Raw genomic sequence first — 19,042 nt, 5'->3', positions numbered from 1 at the left:
CCATTGTAAAATTAAGGTATGATATATTAATTTAAGTTACCGGTAATTTAACAAAAAAAAAATACCGTCGTAAGTTCTCTCTCTACCTTGAAGATTTTACCTTGAATTAACGTTTGTAACGACAGTTTTAAAATGAATTTAATATCAAATTTCCAGTCCAGTCTAGGTAAGGTAGATTTCATAATTATTTACCAGTTTAAACTTAAAGGGAAAATGAAAACTGCGAGGCATACTTTTTTATTGTATTGGTTTTGAAATTCTACGTATTCAAAAACCTTAAAAAAAAAGTCTCAGAATTTTAGATTGTAAAAAAATATTTATAAAACACTTCATAAAACCTGAACGATAAATTTCTTCGGAGGAAAAATTTCTACTTGGCGCTTATTTTTGATTTCGTTACGCGACCAATGAGCTGGTGCCATGCCTCGTGACGCTTAACTGACCAATGAGTGAAAATCGTGGATTTTAAAGATGGGGTCGGGCTTAGAAACTCGAACAGCGAGAGTCGCGACGAGAAACTAAGTTGGCCTGGGTTAGTGTACTGTGATTTTCGGAATTCGTAGAACTCCTTCAACTTTAGCCATTTAAAATCTCTTGTAATTTCCAAGGATATAATCTTAATTAGTATGAAATTTTCTTTTAAAATTTTACTTAGTTTAAATATACATTCAAATAGTTTAGTAATTCCGTTTGTTTATAAATTTGCGTCGGCTAAGCCTTTGTATGTGGGATAAACAAACAGTCAGAAGGCATCGTTTAGAACATTTTACTTAGTTTAAATATACATTCAAATAGGTTAGTTATTCCGTTTGTTTATAAATTTGCGTCGGCTAAGCTTTTGTAATGAAGTGTATGGTATGTGGGATAAACAGTCAGAAAGCATCGTTTAGAAAATGCGGTATAGTCATACATCGGTTTCCAAATGACCGAACTGAAATCATAAGTTGGCTTACTGCCATTGGCAAACCTGAAAATACTTTAGTGGCGAATGGCGACGGCGTGTGCTCAAATCATTTTTTAGATTCGGATTATCGTTGTTTACCATTACCAAATTCCAATCAAAGGCCACTTTTGAAGAAAAATGCTATTCCAACTTTGCAACCTATTCCGCCTAGAATTTTTAACGATAATGCTGATGGAGCTTCGGCTAACCCAATTTTCGTAAGTCAACATTTTGATTCTTTAGCGAATGATTTGAAAATTTCCATCAACTACAAACCTTACCTAATACAAACATCTTTTAAATGTTTAGAATGCCTCGCACATTTCGATAGATACTATAAACTATGCATCTACTTCATCTGAAACTGATCTTGCAGAAAATTTGACAACTGATATTGATATAGCGGAACATTTCACAACTGAAATTGATATTGATATAGTGGAACATTTGACAATTGATGAAAGTCAAGATTGGGAAGGCAATTTATTAGCCTCTACACCAAAAACTGATATTCCTTTAGCGAGACCAAGTTCTTCTTTAGACCATACTTATTCTCGTGATAGTGATTCGGGGGTATGTGAAAGCTTACTCTATGTAATAAATAGATTAACATGAAATTTGTTTAGGGCTCTCGGCCTTCATCTAGATTGAATAAAAATATTTTTCATCAAGAAACGCATATTAGTCACAAGAAAGTTCAAGTTCAAGTGAATTCAAAAACAAAAGCAACTGAAACTAGTAAACTTGATTTTGAGAACTAAATATTTAGAAGTGGGAAAGATAATTGTTTAATTTTTAGGTAGAATAAAGACCAGAGATATAGGAGTTCAATGCGGTTTGGGGACTCGCACGTCAACACCTGTCAACCTAAGTCCTGAATTTTCAATGGAGGTTGAAGAAGCAGTTGTTGAAGATGTACCAGATCCGGATGATCCGACATTTGACCCTGACATGACCGCCGCATCATCAATAGATATGTCGTTTTGTTCAGAAAAGGCTGAAAAGTAAGTACACCGTGGGAAATGTCATTTTATAAATTTGACTTTTTGGCCATGACATTTCACTCAAGTTCACGTGGAAGGGTTTTTATAATGAAACTTTCTCTTATAGCATAGGGGCACAGTCTCCTAATGAAGAAAAAAAATATATAGTCTTTGAATCTTGCCTGCTTCTACTTTTTCACGTTTGTTTTCAATGTCAACAATCAGTAATTAAACTAGACAAAATTGTTTGTGGGACAGCTCTCACGATAAAAACTAAATGTGTAAATGGACATAATTGCGTGTGGGATAGTCAACCCAGGTTAGGGAAGACCTTTTGGGGAAACATAATTCTTGCGTCAGTCCTTTTCTACATGGGAAATCTTCCCCACAAATTTATATCCACTATGAAGAAAGCTGGAATTGAAATTTTCGTTGACAGAACTTATTTTTACTATCAGCGTATTTTTGTGTCTATTACGCAAAAGGTAAATAATTTTAAATTTCCATACTACAAAGCTTAAAACTAGGTCTTTTTTAGATCTGGAGAAAAGAACAAACGCTCCTATTAGAAGACTACAAAAGTTCAGAAGTGGCAATTTGTGGTGATGGCAGAGCCGATTCTCCTGGTCACACTGCCAAATATGGCACATACACATTTATGGACGGAGATCGCCGTAAAATATTACATTTCGAATTAGTTCAGGTATATTAGTCTTTTCCTGACTGAATTTAAAAAGCTAATGTCCTACAAACATTCTCTTTAGTCAACTGAAGTCAAGAATTCTTTTGCCATGGAACTTGAAGGGCTAAAAAGAGGTCTTTTGTACCTCGTTGAAAGTGGTATAAAAATGAAATGTCTTATCACTGATAGACATGTATCAATTCAGAAATTCATGCGTGAAAATTATACGGAAATTAATCATTACTTTGATAATTGGCACGTTGCAAAAGGTCGGTTGCAATGCTAATAAAATGGCTGTAAGAGTACTAACGTTTATGGTTTTTTAGGTATCCAAAAGAAATTGATAGCTCTGTCAAAACAAGAGAAATGTGAAATTGTAGCCCCTTGGATACCTTCCATAGTCAATCATGTTTATTGGTGCGCTGCCACCATTAAAATTCCAGGAAAAATTACAGACAAATGGACCTCCCTTGTGAATCACATTGCAAATCAACACCAAAACCACAAAGGCTCATACAAAAAGTGCGCCCATGGTGCTTTGTTAGATCATGATGAGAGAGTATGGATTGCAAAAAGTAAGATAACAAGTCATTAGCCTTCTTCAAATAAGAAACTGATCCATCAGCTGTCATTTCGCAGACTCAGAAGTTCATTCCAAACTATCAGCCCTTGTAAAATCTCCCCTTACGTTGAAAAGTATCGAAAAATTATCTCCCAAGTGGCAAACATCTTCAGTGGAGGCTTTTCATAGTGTGTTATTGTCTAAATGCCCAAAGAGGCTTCACTTCTTCTATGACAGCATGCTTGGACGGTAGGCACGTGACATTCTTAAATATGGTTTAATGGTAAAATATTTGAGTTTATTCAGCACTATACTTGCTATTTTGCATTACAATGAAAATGGAGCTAAGGACCAAGACCTTACAAATTTAAACGAGCCGCAATGGAAAGTTGTATATTCAAAAGCCAAAAAAGGCAAGCCCGTTGCTAAACCAGTTTTGGCTCAGAGTACTTATAGTAAGAACAAATTTTGCAGCATGATAAAATTATCTTTAATAATAATAATTCTATTCCTGAAGATTATATAGACAAACTTTTAGAAGAAACTGTAACCACCTTTTCAACCGCAACAACGATTGCCAGCTTAATTCCACCTAGTCTATCACCTGGCACTTTGTCACAAAAACACTCTGAAGGTGTGGTTAAAACCGATATTATCGAACAACACAAAAGCCGCTTTGCCAAATAAGATATTAAAAAACTTGACAAAAATTGTTTTAGTGGCACAAATTCTTCATTATCCTTATAAATAACCAAATGTCATTTTCGCTGTGAAATCACTTTAATTAAAATTTAACATTGTTATAAACATACATAAGTCTCAATTTATAAATTATTTTACATTTTACACATTTATTCATTGTAGTTTTTAAAACCGACATATACATCATCAGGAAATTCTTGCCGTATTTTATTGACCACACAGCTCGGAAGAACCTTTCTCGTGTGCCAAGGAAGTTTACGCCAAATGGCACTTACAAATTGTCTATAAGCAATGTATCTAAAACGGCTGAGAAAGTTAATTGGAAGCTATTATTTTTACTTTCAAATTCACATCAGATGATTTCAAAATGAAACAAACCTATAGGGAGCTAACAACTGGCTAGGGGGAAGAGATAGTCTGACGTCACGCAGCCCCTCTCTGGTTGGCATTTTTGCGCGTAGAATACGGTTTCCAACCGTTAGGGAGGATGAAACTCCAGTAAGAGATAGAAGGGCGGGACGTTTCTGGGTCAGAACTGTTAGCTCCCTATGGGTCAAGAAGCTGAAACATCACCCCCCCCCCAACGTTTCAACTCTAAGCCTATTAAAATCGTATCTTTTTCCCACCTATGTAATTCCAAAATGTTTCGTTGAGGAAATAACATTTCTTTCGAACATAATAACCCCATTAAAAACAAACCTAAAGCCCAAAGAAATTATATTCCACCGAGAGCACACTATATCATTGACCTATAGTTTCCAAAAGCTAATAATCTTAGATAAAATTTATTTATGCAGGAGTAAATATTTACCTTGGAGAATAATCATGTTCTTCGTTTGTTTCAGCAACATATCGAACTATGGCTGTATCCAGCACATAATAATCCAGGCATACGCGATGGAAAAATTCATGTAACGTTGCACAAACGTTGTCACCAAGCTTCGCTTGGATTCTTGCAACTTCTTTGCAACATAAGCTCTCTCTCCCCGTCTCCATTGCTTTACATTCACCACACGTGCACCTGTAAATAAGTTTAGTTCATGTTCATAAACCCTAGAAAACTGACCCTAACAAACATAACATAGCAGCAAGTACAGCCTTCTGGCTATAGTGTTAAGCCTTGGTAAGAAATGTCAAACAAAAAACTTACCAATCTGTGTTTCCAATTCGATTTTCATTTATATCAATATTTACTTCCACATCATTTCCTTCGTCGTTAAATTGACCGACGTAATCTTGCAATAAAGGCTCAAAAGCATAGGCTTCTGGCATTTGTTGCTCTTCTTCTTCTTCTAACATTTTCTAAGCAGAGCAGATAGCAGAAACAAGGGAGAAACGCGAGTTTTTTCCAGATTTACTTCTAACGAGTAGTATTGAGTTCTGATTGGTCGCGAGGTGACGATAGTGCTCATTGGTCGCGTACCGAATTCAATTTTGAAATGCATTAGACCCATAGATTTTTGTAGCAGACGAAAGTTTGTCTTTTAAAAAGGTTTTTTTAAGCATTTTCAAGGTTTTAAAAAAATTTCTAAAAATTTCAATATTAGTTTTTCATATCATAGAATCAAAAAATACCAAAATCTAAAATTCTTTAAGGCAGCTTTCTTTTATCCTTTAAAAAGAAATATCCATAACAGATGAATTGCAAGGTCGCTTGAACTTAAGTTATTCGATCTTCCTATTGTTAAAGCAATAGCCTTCTAGGCTAATTGCTTAATGCATATTTTTTATTTTTTACTTAAGCCTTGGCGCGAAATATAATAACATATTATGAATATGCATTCAAGGAATTTTTATACCTCAACCCAAGGGTACAGAGAAATTTTGCGAAAAACTAGTACTTCATTATAACGTTCCAAAACCAATTTAAGTATAAACAAGAAGTTATATCTAGTTTATTAGGGAGAAGGTATAAATTCATTCATCCACATTTCTAGCTCTTTATCTCCAGTCCAAACGTAACGTAGACGTGTCCGGAGTTAATCCCCCCGCCTCTAAATTACAACCAGCAGCATCTCATTGGTTCTTGAAAACTCGTGCACGTCAGCGCGACGCGAATGAGAAAAAATTACAGTCATATTTTCCGACTGAGGAGAGGAGGCGAAATAGTCCGGTGCCTCCTTTTACGTCCCCCTTGTATTTTGAAAGGGGGACTGTAGGACTATGGCGTGCGAATACTTACGCATCTTATACCTTCTCCCTAGTAAACTAGATATCACTTCTTGGTGTTATAAATAATAATTAATTTAATTCCACTGTTTTTGATGATCTATTCAGATTTTGAATTACACTCTTATCGGTTGAAATATATAGTTTCTGTATTTGCCTAATATATATAGGTTTGCGTGTAAGCATGTGCCAGAAATTAACGTTTAGCACATGGCCTTTAAAAACGCTTAAAGGACAAGTGCCATTTTGATTTATTTGTAAACGTTACTAATTTTACCATTTCGAATTTATAATCTATCCCTCTGCACCTGTTGCATCTTGCGACAGAATTATGAGACGCGTGACGGGGATAGGAAGTTCTCTAGCCCCGCCCACAAATCACGCGTAGATATTAACACGGGTGGTTTATAATAAGGGCACAATGATTCTTATTAGCTGTATTCAATCGAAGATCCTATACTTTCCCTTTAAAACCATACAGCCTCATTAATTTTTTTATTTTTAATTTAACTGTTATTCAGAAAAGTAAAGTTTGAAAAGAGCTGACTTTTGACTCCTTTGAGAATAAGCAGGAATACATACAGCTACTAGGAATAATTGTGTACACTTATCTATCTTCCATGCTAATTTATTTCTACGCGGGATTTGTGGGTAAACCGGGGCTTGAGAACTCTGAGTTACTATATCATAATTCTGATGGCGTCTATTTCTAACTGTGATATTTCCATTGGTTAGTTGGGTAGCAACGCGAGTTACAAGGCACAGCGAGATATTTACAAATTGGTCATAGATAATGATTAGTCTAGCTAGCTCCTCCCATAAACCCCTCCCTACTAGAAACGTTAAGTGAAAATGACTGGTTACGCAATTATTCCTAGTAGATTTATTTATTCCCGGTCTTGACGACTACTACTTTCTCTCTTCTCTCTCTTTCTCTTCGGTATTCTGATTGAAAAATTAGTTCCGCGTTTCCTCACCAGTTGGTTTTATCAGAGAAGCGGTTTTTACAGTTACTTCTATACCCACTTTATTAATAAAGTTCCTTTTAGTCTTAAGACGTTTCCATCAGGCCACGAAATAATGGGTTAAAAAAATTTGGTTAGTTAGTTTCTATAACACGTCGGTCCATTGTTTTAAATAATTAAATAACGCGCAAACCCTTAAGGCGTCAATTTAAAATAATTAAAGATAATTTAGTTGTTTTAATTAAGACCCCCCAAGTACGGTGCCGCGTGATTTTAATGTTTATGTTTACGTTTATGATACGCTTGGATTATTATATATTTAATTGAATTAAAATTAAATAGGTAAGGAAGTTAAACTGGTTTATAATTAAAATTTTGTAATTTTGTTTATTTGAATAAGGTTTATTTTTCAATACTGGAAACAGTGTTTTATTGATGACCCCCTTAGTTAATTTTAACGTAAGAAATAATGAAAGACTATGATTGCTATAAGGGGGTCATCATTAAAACACTGTTTCCAATCAATGATTTTTCAAATATTGGAAACAGTGTTTTACGGATGACCCCCTTAATTAAATTTAACCTAAGAAATAATGAAAGACTATGATTGCAATAAGGGGGTCATACGTAAAACACTGTTTCCACTCAATGTTCATAACTTTAACTTATGTTGGGGGTGTACAGACTGTCCCTTATGAGGGGGTCAAACAAATCGGTGGGGTCATAGAAGTATAGATGTTAAATACATTTTCGGACTCAAGATTGATTGATTGATTTCCGATAGAACTTACCATCCCTGGATGCATCCCACTACATGATTGTACCGAATTCGGCAAACTAACTATAATTAAAATTAACCGTTTTGGAATGAATTAACACGCTGTATTTGCGAATAAGTAACACTTATGAAACTTTAAGAAAATCTTAAAGAAAAATATATGCAAATTTATTTTGAAAAAAAAATAAATGTTCGACTGTACAGAATATTGGGATGAATTTTAACTTTTGGCTAAGTAGTAAAACTGTAGTTGTTCTAGACAAATTCTTAGAATATATATTCTATTTTTTTTCCTGGAACTAGTATAGTTCGTGGTGTTACCATGGCAACGCGTTTAAATTGATAACTTGAATATATTCACTTGTTTTTTCCCCTGGGTTTATTTTTTAATATTTTTTATTTTTTTTTAACTTGTATCTCAATGCTCGTAAAACTTTTTATCTAAATTAGTTTGATTAAAACTACGGTATTTAGGGTAATTTAATTATAAAATATTATCGCATTTATTTATATATGTAAAAAGGAGTTAGTTTAAATATGATATCACCAAAATTTTGGGTTGGTTAATTTATCTAGTTGATTAAAATTGATATCATTGAAATTTTTAACACGAGATGTCGCCTGACAATTTTGGCGGGAGGTATTGGGGACTCTAGTCACGTGAATTTTGTTAACAAAAAGGCGGGGCGTTTCGCCATTGGTCCTTGGTGCAGATTTGAAATCATTTGGGTTAATTAACTAGTTTAGTTGATTAAAAATTGATATCATTGAAATTTTTAGCACTAGATGTCAGGTGACAATTTTTACCGCTAGGTATATAGAGTCACGTGAATTTTGTTAACAAAAAGGTGGGGCGTTTCGCGATTGGTCCTAGGTGCAGATTTGAAATTATTTATTAGATCTCATGAAACTAATTTGAATTTTAAAATCATTCGAAGTAATAATATTTCCTTTTAAGTTTCACTATATGATTGCAGATTGGGTTTATAATTAGTTTGTAAAATAATATATGAAAAAAAAATCACTTTATTTTCCCTTTAAAACATTTTACCAATTTAATTTCGTTGCCACTGAATTAGAAATAAAATTACTAACTTCATACGTCAATTCGAAAATATTATTTAAATCTACTTCAGACGTACGTCTGGAAATATGAACAGCAAAATTCTTTCTCTAAAAAACCATAAGATTTTTATTTTATATTGAAATTTAGTATTTTTTTCTTATTATGACAAAACGTTGCCCAACTTCTTATATGTTGGTCAAGGGTTTTTCTTCTCTTCATTCATCTTAAGTGGTTTCACGAAAATTGTAACAAATATTAGGTACAGAATAAATACAACAATAACCGTCAAAAAAACCTACGCTATTTCTACAACTATACCGCATTATAAAGTAAATCAAAATTTTAAGTTTAATAATATGAAATTATTATGCAATATTTATTTAGTCATCAGTTTATAGGAGCAACAAAATAATTTCTTTTAAACTTGCCAAGGAGTCTAATACTTTATTTTTCTACAACTATCCCGCTTTTAACCATAAGTTTATAAGTGATAAGTATGAAATGCACTACCTATACTATTCGTAATGCTACTGAGAGACTTAGAGCAGCTCGAGATAACTAGTTCGAGAAGGAGAACGACGGAAGCGAGAATTCAATTGAAGTCCAAAGTACACTCGGTGCACGTGGTTAATTAATTTTGCAGCTAGGACCTATTCCATCTAGGCACTCCTATTTAGTCTGCATTACTAAGCCCAAATTTGACAGCAGCGCCACCTCACTCACCTACCAGGCCTCCCTCGCTTTACCTCCTCTCGAATCTATGACCTACCTCACTCACTCACTCACTTCAAATTCATTACAAGCCTTTCAGTTTGTCATGACCAGATATTAATTAAACAAACTTATGGAAGCAACATATTTTATGAACTTATGCTATAAGGTAATTCGAATTGAATTAAAATTTTTATAATATAAAATTATTTAGCAATACATAGGAGCAACAAAACAGATATTTTTAAACTTTCCAAGGAGTCTAATACCTACCTAATCCTTATCCTTAAAATATTTTATTTTATAGTTATTTTAAAGGTAAAAAATAAGTAGAATTAAAGTTCCAAGAAATAGATAAAAAACTTGCGGTTTTTAATCTTGATTAATATAAATATCTGATTGGCTTAGTGTTAAAATCCTTATAATCTATAAGACGTTTAATTCTTATCTCTAGGCGTATAAATTAATGTTTATAATCCTACATAATTCGTACAGGTTGGGGTTTCGCAATTTCTTTTGCTATATCAGTTTAAATATACTTTGTAAGTTCTTAAAAAGAAAAAATGAAATGGTTTTAATAAACCCGGTCGCCTGTCTTTATTACGTAAACAATTTTTATGGGTGTATTTTAAGCTCGGAGGGGGTACTCACTCCGCGTTATAGTTAAGCCACACCCTTGACATAACCCATAAGCTTGGTGTACAGAAAGAAGTGATATCTAGTTTATTAGGGAGAAGGTAGAGAAGTTGCCTCCTAAGTATTCGCGCACCATAGTCCTAGTCCCCCCTTTCGAAATACAAGGGGGGAGGTAAAAGGAGGAGGGGCCGGGCTATTTCGCTACACTCTCCTCAGTCGGAAAATATGACTGTAATTTTTTTCTCATTCGCGTCGCGCTGGCGTGCACGAGTTTTCAAGAACCAATCAGATGCTGGCTGGTTGTAATTTAGAGGCGGCGGGGATTAACTCCGGACACGTCTACGTTACGTTTGGACTGGAGATAAAGCTGCTAGAAATGTTGCTTGGCGAATTTAAACCTTCTCTCGAGTAAACTAGATATCACTTCTTGTGTACAGGTAACCTGCATGTTACTCTGGAAGTGATTAGCTCTTCAGGTTGACGTTCACGGTTCCAGTACACGTCAAAAACGGTATTTGTTGACGTAAGCGTTATTTATCGATAGACCAAAAATTGTACTATACGTCTTGTAAAAATATTTTCACAGATGTTACAGTTTGAAAGAACTAACTACCTAATCGTTAAAATGTTTTAAAACAGTTCGTAAAATATATTTTTGAAACTTAAGGTTCTGTCAGTGTCCCCTAACGGTGCAAATTTTTACGTAAATAATTTGGCTTATTTTTATAACCCTGTCAAAATATCTATGTCGTTTACAGCTCATTTAATTTGTTAAATTAGTATAATCAGGGATTGATTTAATTTAAGAAGTAAGAATGAAGGACAGACTAGTAATGTGGGCGCGCGTCAAATAACCGGACCCCCTCCCCCGGGATGGAGGGGGGGTATGAAAGAAGAGGCGGGTCATAGCGGCGACAGAGGTAAAAAGGAATTACGTCAGTGTTTTTCGCCGTCCCCGCATCAGCAACGTCATCAAAACGTCATCAAAACGTAGGGTTTAAGTGAGCAGCCAATAAGATAATTTAAACTTTTCGTTACGTGGTGGTTGGAGGGAGGGGCATATCTATACTGGGGGGGGGGCTATGAGTCGGACTACTGAAGTAAATACTAACCCCGTTCTCCATTCCTACTTCTAAAATTAAATCTATCCCTGGTATAATTTAAAACAAAACAACCTAACAATTATTACGTAGTAACATCTTTTATCCCTGAAACACTGATTCTTTTGTATTACTCCATGATAATTGCAATCAAATTAAAGTAATTAAACTTAAAATTAATGATTTTTATTATTATTTGATTTCAGGATAAACCAAAACGTCTTGGTCGTAACCCTCGGTTTTTGATGCCTGATGTTATGGAAACATCTGAAACTGAATCTGCTAAAGATTCGGCCAATGGGAGTATGGAGAGTGAAACAACGGAACAAGTGACCAGTACAACAACCGTTTTAACCACGGCGACCACGGCGGTGACCATCACAACGGTGGCATCGGCCATTACTACGTCCAGTACTGTTGAAGTCATCAAACCACCACCTCCTAGTTCCGAACCATATTTTCCTAGTCTACCAGATGATTTTTTGAAGAAACTCAATTTGGAAAAGAGTTCCTTGTTAAAGTAAGTCGAATTCATTTATTTATAGATAGCATAAGTTTATAAGTGATATGTTCGCTCCATAAGTATGATATGCACTACCTATACTGTTCGTAATGCTACTGAGAGACTTGGAGCAGCTCGAGATAACTATAGTTCGAGAAGGAGAACGACGGAAGCGAGAGTTAAATTGAAGTCCTAAGTACACTCGGTGGTGGCTAATTAATTTTGCAGCTAGGACCTATTCCATCTCGGCACTCCTATTTAGTCCGCATTACTAAGCCCAAATTTGACAGCAGCGCCACCTCACTCACTCACCAGGCCCCTCCCTGGCTTTACCTCCTCTCGAATCTATGACCTACCTCACTCACTCACTCACTTCAAATTCATTACAAGCCTTCAGTTTGTCATAACCAGATATTAATTAAACAAACTTATATTGAACATATCACTTATAAACTTATGTTTATATTTATTTATTTATTTATTCGTTAGTTTATTTTTTGATTTTGCAATAATGGTGTTTAATTTAAATGATTATTGGGCTTCATCGTCTTGAGTGAAACTTTTGTCTTTAATTGAAGGGTCATTTTTATTGGTTACTTGTGTTAGGGGGTGTACAGTACATGTCCCTTATGGGGTCAAGGGTCAAACAAAATCGGTGTGGTCATAGAAGTATAGATGTTAAATACATTTTCGGACTCTAGATTTATTATTGATTGATTGATAAGAACCACGCATCCCACTGGGTGTACTTCGGCAAACTATAATTACCCTCCATTTGTTTTTCGGTAACACCCTGTAGTTTTTCCGTTTAACGTGTACATCATTCGGAACGTTTTTCTGAAGAAAATATGATTTTATTTTTTTTTTTTTTTTGGTATCGATGTTTTTCTTGGTATCATTCCCTGTTCGCACTGGTGACAATTTAGTGGTATTGCTGTAGATATCGTACTACGGTGTACTACTAAACCTTCCATATCGTCTACTATTACGAACCGTTTCGCGACAATACGCCCCCCTCTAATCTTACCTCGGTTTTGACAACCATATTGGAAGTCATCAGCTGCGGCCGTGCAATTTAGACTAGACCAATATTGACGTCACATTTCCCCCCGTAGCTCCTCGCCTTTCAGTACAATTCTATAGAGTATCTTGACCTATGACCTATATTAAACAACTGAACTGACCACCCCCTAAATGAAAATTATTTTTAGAAAACAGTAAAATAGAAATTAAGGTTTGGTAGTTTTTGGTTTTAGTTTTAGTGTGAACTCGACTTCTTCCAGTAAGGTGCGCGTGTAACACTAAGTAGTTTTGGCGCGTTTTTATGGTTTTTACCCACAATTCCATTGGGTACTTATTTCCCCCCATGTACGAGAGCTACTACAGCTACATCTCGAGCCGAAATCAGTTCTCAAACTCGCCTTGGATGCCAATGATAACTGAGAAGTTGTTGGGGCGAAACGTTGCTAACTTCTTTTATTATTTTTTATTTGATTTTTCACACCTTTTATTTGATGTTAGAGTTCTTATAATATAAATCAATATGATGGTTAGTATTGTCGAGGGGATCGCTACTAAAAATAGGTGATAGTGTTGCCATATTATCTACCTGGGCAAAACTCTGGAAGATAGGCGGGGATTTTTTTAAATAAGTGCCAGTTTAAGGGGTCATTCCTAAAACACTGCTTCAATTTTTGGCATAAACACCATGTATACTTCATATTTAATCAACTTCTGTTTAGAAACAAATATAATATTTAGTCGTCCACCAGATGTCGCTGGTTGTCAGTCCAAACGCCAATACGTATCCTGTTTGTTTAGTACCAACTTAACTTGATAGTATTAGTATAAGCTAGTAAGCGTTATCGATCCATTATGGGGTATCAGGCATGCATACAGCTACTAGGAATATTTGTGCCCCCATATTAATTTCTATCATATGAATTCGGGTTTTGTGGGTATACCGGGCTTGAGAACTTACTGATGGCGTCTTTCTGTCGTTTCATTGGTTGGGTAGCAACGCGAGATCCTAGGCGCAGCGAGATAGATTATTAATTCGTCATACATTATGATTTGTCTATAGCCCCTCCCACAAAGCCCGCCTAGATACGTAATGGCTGGCTACACAATTATTCCGAGTAGCTTTATGTATTCTTCGGGATATGAATAGGCTCTTGTATTTTGTTAGCGCTACCTGGTTAGCTTGGGTTGTAAAAAGAAAACTTAAATTCTTCACCAGTATATATATGTCTTGTTGAGTTTATCTTTGAAGAGGATATGAAAAAATTTGTATTAACATCACATTTCACAAGATTGATGAGATGTGTTTAAAATTGGATTTTTTAGAAAAATATTGTGAACGGGTTAGGAAGGAGGATTTTGGGATTCAGGAAGATGGGTTTTTCGTATTTGAAGGAATACGTTTTGGATCGATTTTTCTCTAGGAAATATGGCTGTAACTGTTCGAATATCCCTTGAAGTATCCCTTTAACGTGCAATATTAGCTACAGTATCTCTTCGAAATGCAATATTAGCTACAGTATCTCTTTGAAATGCAATATTAGCTACAGTACCTCTTTAAAATACAATATTAGCTACAGTACCTCTTTAAAATACAATATTAGCTACAGTACCTCTTTAAAATACAATATTAGCTAAAGTACCTCTTTAAAATACAATATTAGCTACAGTACCTCTTTAAAATACAATATTAGCTACAGTACCTCTTTAAAATACAACATTAGCTACAGTACCTCTTTTAAATACAACATAAGCTACAGTACCTCTTTAAAAAACAATATTATCTCCAAAATCTCACTTTAAAATACAACAATACACTCAAAATTACCATATTTTAGATAAGTAAAAACACGTTTGTACTAAAAACACTAAAACATTTAAGTTACCCTTGTAACTTTGTACTCTTTGCAATCTTAGTTTGAAACTTCGAATATTGTATATAAGACCTTAGGCGTAATGGCGGGGTCGAATTTATAAGACCGCATTTTTAAATTCACTTTTTTTCAGGAAGTTTTAAAAAGTTTAAAAGCCCTTTTGATAGCTATGTTAAATTTTGTCAGCGTTTTTTTAATGTATATATCTATTTACGAGATAAACTGTTTTATAATGGTTTCGCCCTAAAGGGGGGATTTTAGTGCCGTATTGTTATAAAAAAGTTAATTTAAAAATTGAGTTTCAATTTGAATATATTAAGGCTATGTTATTTTTTATTGTTATTGTTGTAGAAATGGCCCTCGTAAATGCATGCCGATAGATTCTTATTGGAAATTATGGAAATTGTTCTTTAGTAAACCGAGAAAGGAGTTTTTAGGGCAAACTTTCGAAGTTATCTTGGATTTAATTATGGAAGATATTTAATGGATATTAAATGCATTCTTTTTTAATTTGTAGCTCTCATTTATTTAGTTAACACATACCTTAAATTATTTCGGTGTCCCCGCAAAAATATCTAAGCAGTATTTTTGGTAGTTTTTCCGCCACTCTAACCCTTTGCTTTCCCCCACTACAATCTGGTAGTTTTTCCCCCACTGTAACCCTTTGCTTTCCCCCACTACAATCTGGTAGTTTTTCCCCCACTGTAACCCTTTGCTTTCCCCCACTACAATCTGGTAGTTTTCCTACCACTGTAACCCTTTGCTTTCCCCCTCCATAACCTGGTAGTTTCCCCCCGCTGTAACCCTTTGCTTTCCCCCACAACAATCTGGTAGTTTTTCCCACCACTGTAACCCTTTGCTTTCCCCCCTCATAACCTGGTAGTTCCCCCCACTGTAACCCTTTGCTTTCCCCCCCTCATAACCTGGTAGTTCCCCCCACTGTAACCCTTTGCTTTCCCCCCCTCATAACCTGGTAGTTCCCCCCACTGTAACCCTTTGCTTTCCCCCCTCATAACCTGGTAGTTCCCCCCACTGTAACCCTTTGCTTTCCCCCCCTCATAACCTGGTAGTTCCCCCCACTGTAACCCTTTGCTTTCCCCCCCTCATAACCTGGTAGTTCCCCCACTGTAACCCTTTGCTTTCCCCCTACTACAATCTGGTAGTTTTTCCCCCACTGTAACCCTTTTCTTTCCCCCTACTACAATCTGGTAGTTTTCCCCACACTGTAACCCTTTGCTTTCCCCCACTGTCACCCTTTGCTTTCCCCCACTACAATTTGGTAGTTTTCCCCCCACTGTCACCCTTTGCTTTCCCCCACTACAATTTGGTAGTTTCCCCCCACTGTCACCCTTTGCTTTCCCCCACTACAATCTGATAGTTTCCCCCTAAGGCCAATATTTACTTTATAAAAATAGTCCAAAAGAAAATATGGTGTCCCATTTATAGACCTAAAAATAGCTTCTTTATAGGATGTTCAGGCAAACGTTAAAATATTCCAAGGCAGTCGCTAAATTATGATGCAAAATATTATTTCCCTTACAAAAGTTGCTCACTTTTCTGTAATAATGCAAAGTTTTCGGGACGTGTTAAATTCGACGCCGGAAAGGATGTATTCGGTAAAAGGCCCTCGTATATCAAAAGGGGAAAAAGCCGACAAACTCATCCATATTTTAATAGTAAAAATATATTCAAAAATAAATTGAATAAAACGTACTACCATAAGTTCATAAGATATGTTCCTTCCATAAGTTTGTTTAATTAATATCTGGTCATGACAAACTGAAAGGCTTGTAATTTTCAAGTGAGTGAGTGAGTGAGGTAGGTCATAGATTCGAGGAGGTAAAGCGAGGGAGGCCTGGTGAGTGAGTGAGGAGCTGCTGTCAAAGGGGCTTAGTAATGCAGACTAAAAAGGACCTAGATGGAATAGGTCCTATCTGCAAAATTAATTAACCACCATGCACCGAGTGTACTTAGGACTTCAATTGACTCGCTCCCCCTCGTTCTCCTTCTCGAACTAGTTATCTCGAGCTGCTGTAAGTCTCTCAGTAGCATTACGAATAGTAAATAGGTAGTGCAAATCATACTTATGGAGCGAACATATCACTTATAAACTTATGGTACTACCAAGACGGCGAAATTTCATTCTCTAGGTTTTTAGAAATTTAAAGTAACCTTACAGTTTAGTTAAGCATTGGTTAAGTTCGCGAATACTATGAAGTATAACTGAAACTCTAAAAAAAAGTCGTATGAATTTATAAAATGTTCTGTAAATAAATATTGATTCATTTTCAATTACAACGGACCCTTTTACAAAAGTCCGCGTTTGTCTTGAGCATCTTGTTTTGTCTTAAAACGGAATTATCATTGATAGGATGGTATTATGAATTACAATAAGAGTAAAAATAATCTGTGGTCATTGAAGTATACATGTTACATACATTTTCGACTCGAGATTGCAAGTACTTCGGCAAACTATAATTACAATTACCCTTTATGTAATAAACACCCTGTATAGGTAATTCATCTGATGTAATGATCGTTAACGTATCTTCGTAAGGGTTAGGTTTCTAACCCTTTCTGATGGTATGTGTCTAGCCTCTTCGGAAATATTTTTGGGGGGTCCTAAATATATAAGGGGGGAAGACACATTTGGATGGATTTTGGGAAGTCCTCCAGTACTCCGACGACGACCAGGGGCCATGGAGAGATCTCTCTCTAGCTACAATCTCGGCGGTTCTCTCTGAAACCCCTTTTACTACCAGAGTCTGCTCTGCTAGAAGCAGACCGGTTGTGCAATGAGAAAGATTGTAGTACTAACTGTTCCTTGAGCTACAACAACCCCCTCTCCCCCCTGTCTAAAACGTGTTTTTACCGAATTAGTATTACCAAAGTTATTTAAAAAATAAAATAAGAAACTTAAAATTAACATTGGAAGAATTCTAGCTTCAAGTTGAAAATTTTCTTTTGCGGTTTTGTTTTTAAGTTCAACAGCGAAAATGTTTTGCGAAATGATGCTTTAAATATTAATTTTAATTTTTAAGATAATTTTAATTATACTGCTCTATTTGATTAATTAGTTTAGTTTTTTTAGAGGTCGTTAATCCATCATGGTTTGTTAATTATTATTATTTTAATTAAAATTGTATATTTTAATATTTTTAATATCGGGTTTTCGCTTCAGGAATCTCCTGATTTTAATAAAGCTCTGACTAAATACAGCCCTGATTCAGTCAAATCTATTTACGATTTGGTTATGTTATTGCAAAATCAAAATAAATGGTATTTTAAAGTTTTATTTTAATGTAGTTTTAAAAATGTTTGTTTTTTATTTTAATAAGGGTTGCTTTTGTTGTTTTTAAGGTTTGTTTTTAATTATAATTAATGAACTTTTGTTTTTGTGTTATTTTAGCACCGAAGAAATGACTTCGCAAGAAGTTGAGGTAAGAATAATTTTTTATTTTTAATTATAGTTATTTAAAGTTAATTTTTTTTTATTAAATTATATTATGAAAATTAAGGTGTTTTTAAATTTTAGAGGTTGTCTTGTCTGATTTAAGGTTAGTTTAATGAAGGTTTTGTTAATTCGTTTTGAAGTTTGAAATTTTGGCATTGAAGTAACAGATATTATATAAAAGTATTATTTAGTTTGTTCAAATTGATGCTAGAAGGGACAGGTATGGTAAATTAAGAAATGTTGAATGCCGGTTTCGGAGTTTCACTGGAACCGATACCGATTATTTAACCTATAATGAAACCGATATCGACTGATTTTTACCGATTATTAACCGATTAATCTGTAAAAAATGCCATAATTTAAACACAGATCGATATATCGGTTAAAATGCAATATCAGTTTGTGTCCATCACTAGTTTTTAGATATTATTCATTTCTTCAATTGTTAAAAAATTTGATATGAAATGGAATGGGTAGATATTATATTGATTATAATTAATTTTTCGTCGAGTTTCTGTTCAAAGCTATATATATATATTATTTAGAGTTTGTGTTCGAAGGTGCAGATATTATTTAATTTAATTAATATTACTTAGATTTGTGTCTGAATGTACAGATGTTATTTAATTTAGTTTAAGATTATTTAGAGTTTATGTCTGAAGGTACAGATATTATTTAATTTAATTAACATTATTTAATATAATCTTCATGATTATAAGCTTCTATTTAATTAAAATTAGAGCAATGATTAATCAAAAATTAAATCAAATTCAGCCTAACCATGACCTGACAATGTTATAAAATATTTATTAGGAAAAACCTTTATTTATTTATTTATTTATTTTTCTAGCACTCTAATTTCCTTTTCAAATTTATCCTGTCACAAAAAAATTAA

General features: G+C 34.6%; 3 protein-coding genes across 10 annotated transcripts in view; 2 read left to right on the top strand and 1 right to left on the bottom strand.

Annotated features, from left to right (window-relative positions):
• LOC149615670 (uncharacterized) overlaps positions 1-19,042 on the top strand; it is a 72,658-nt gene that overhangs the window by 30,116 nt on the left and 23,500 nt on the right. For all 8 annotated transcript variants that reach the window (XM_089856260.1, XM_089856261.1, XM_089856259.1 and 5 more), the window contains 2 exons: positions 11,504-11,817; positions 18,103-18,133. In XM_089856260.1, the coding sequence (XP_089712386.1) occupies positions 11,504-11,817; positions 18,103-18,133 (345 nt within the window). The remainder of the gene's footprint in view (positions 1-11,503; positions 11,818-18,102; positions 18,134-19,042) is intronic.
• LOC149615673 (uncharacterized) lies at positions 203-3,986 on the top strand. Its single transcript, XM_089856266.1, has 11 exons — positions 203-1,161; positions 1,253-1,516; positions 1,570-1,681; positions 1,743-1,947; positions 2,054-2,411; positions 2,465-2,629; positions 2,691-2,877; positions 2,935-3,183; positions 3,248-3,419; positions 3,477-3,625; positions 3,688-3,986. Exons 1-11 carry the CDS (start codon positions 844-846, stop codon positions 3,855-3,857), a joined length of 2,349 nt encoding a protein of 782 aa, XP_089712392.1. The 5' UTR covers positions 203-843; the 3' UTR covers positions 3,858-3,986.
• LOC149615672 (P2X purinoceptor 7-like) lies at positions 3,932-5,491 on the bottom strand. The gene is made up of 3 exons (XM_089856275.1): positions 5,023-5,491; positions 4,684-4,893; positions 3,932-4,178 (listed from the first exon to the last, which is right to left on the bottom strand). The coding sequence occupies exons 1-3, from the start codon at positions 5,169-5,171 to the stop codon at positions 4,022-4,024; spliced, it is 516 nt and encodes a 171-aa protein (XP_089712401.1). The 5' UTR covers positions 5,172-5,491; the 3' UTR covers positions 3,932-4,021.

Source organism: Phalangium opilio, unplaced genomic scaffold, assembly GCF_054372755.1.
Source record: "Phalangium opilio isolate 3A_F unplaced genomic scaffold, DU_Popi_V2 ptg000217l_1, whole genome shotgun sequence".
NCBI classification, from domain to species: Eukaryota; Metazoa; Arthropoda; class Arachnida; order Opiliones; family Phalangiidae; genus Phalangium; species Phalangium opilio.
The sequence above is the reverse complement of the archived record's forward strand: the minus strand, read 5'-3'. Positions and strand labels throughout refer to the sequence as shown.

Bases quoted from the DNA above. Each gene is read 5' to 3' on its own strand.
- LOC149615673 (XM_089856266.1), top strand. From the start codon at position 844: ATGAAGTGTATGGTATGTGGGATAAACAGTCAGAAAGCATCGTTTAGA. The intron at 1,948-2,053 runs GTAAGTACACCG...TTTCTCTTATAG, and splicing joins TGTTCAGAAAAGGCTGAAAA to CATAGGGGCACAGTCTCCTA. The intron at 3,626-3,687 runs GTAAGAACAAAT...CTATTCCTGAAG, and splicing joins TTTGGCTCAGAGTACTTATA to ATTATATAGACAAACTTTTA.
- LOC149615672 (XM_089856275.1), bottom strand. From the start codon at position 5,171: ATGTTAGAAGAAGAAGAAGAGCAACAAATGCCAGAAGCCTATGCTTTT. The intron at 4,894-5,022 runs GTAAGTTTTTTG...ACTTATTTACAG, and splicing joins CGAATTGGAAACACAGATTG to GTGCACGTGTGGTGAATGTA. The intron at 4,179-4,683 runs GTAAATATTTAC...TAACTTTCTCAG, and splicing joins GAACATGATTATTCTCCAAG to CCGTTTTAGATACATTGCTT.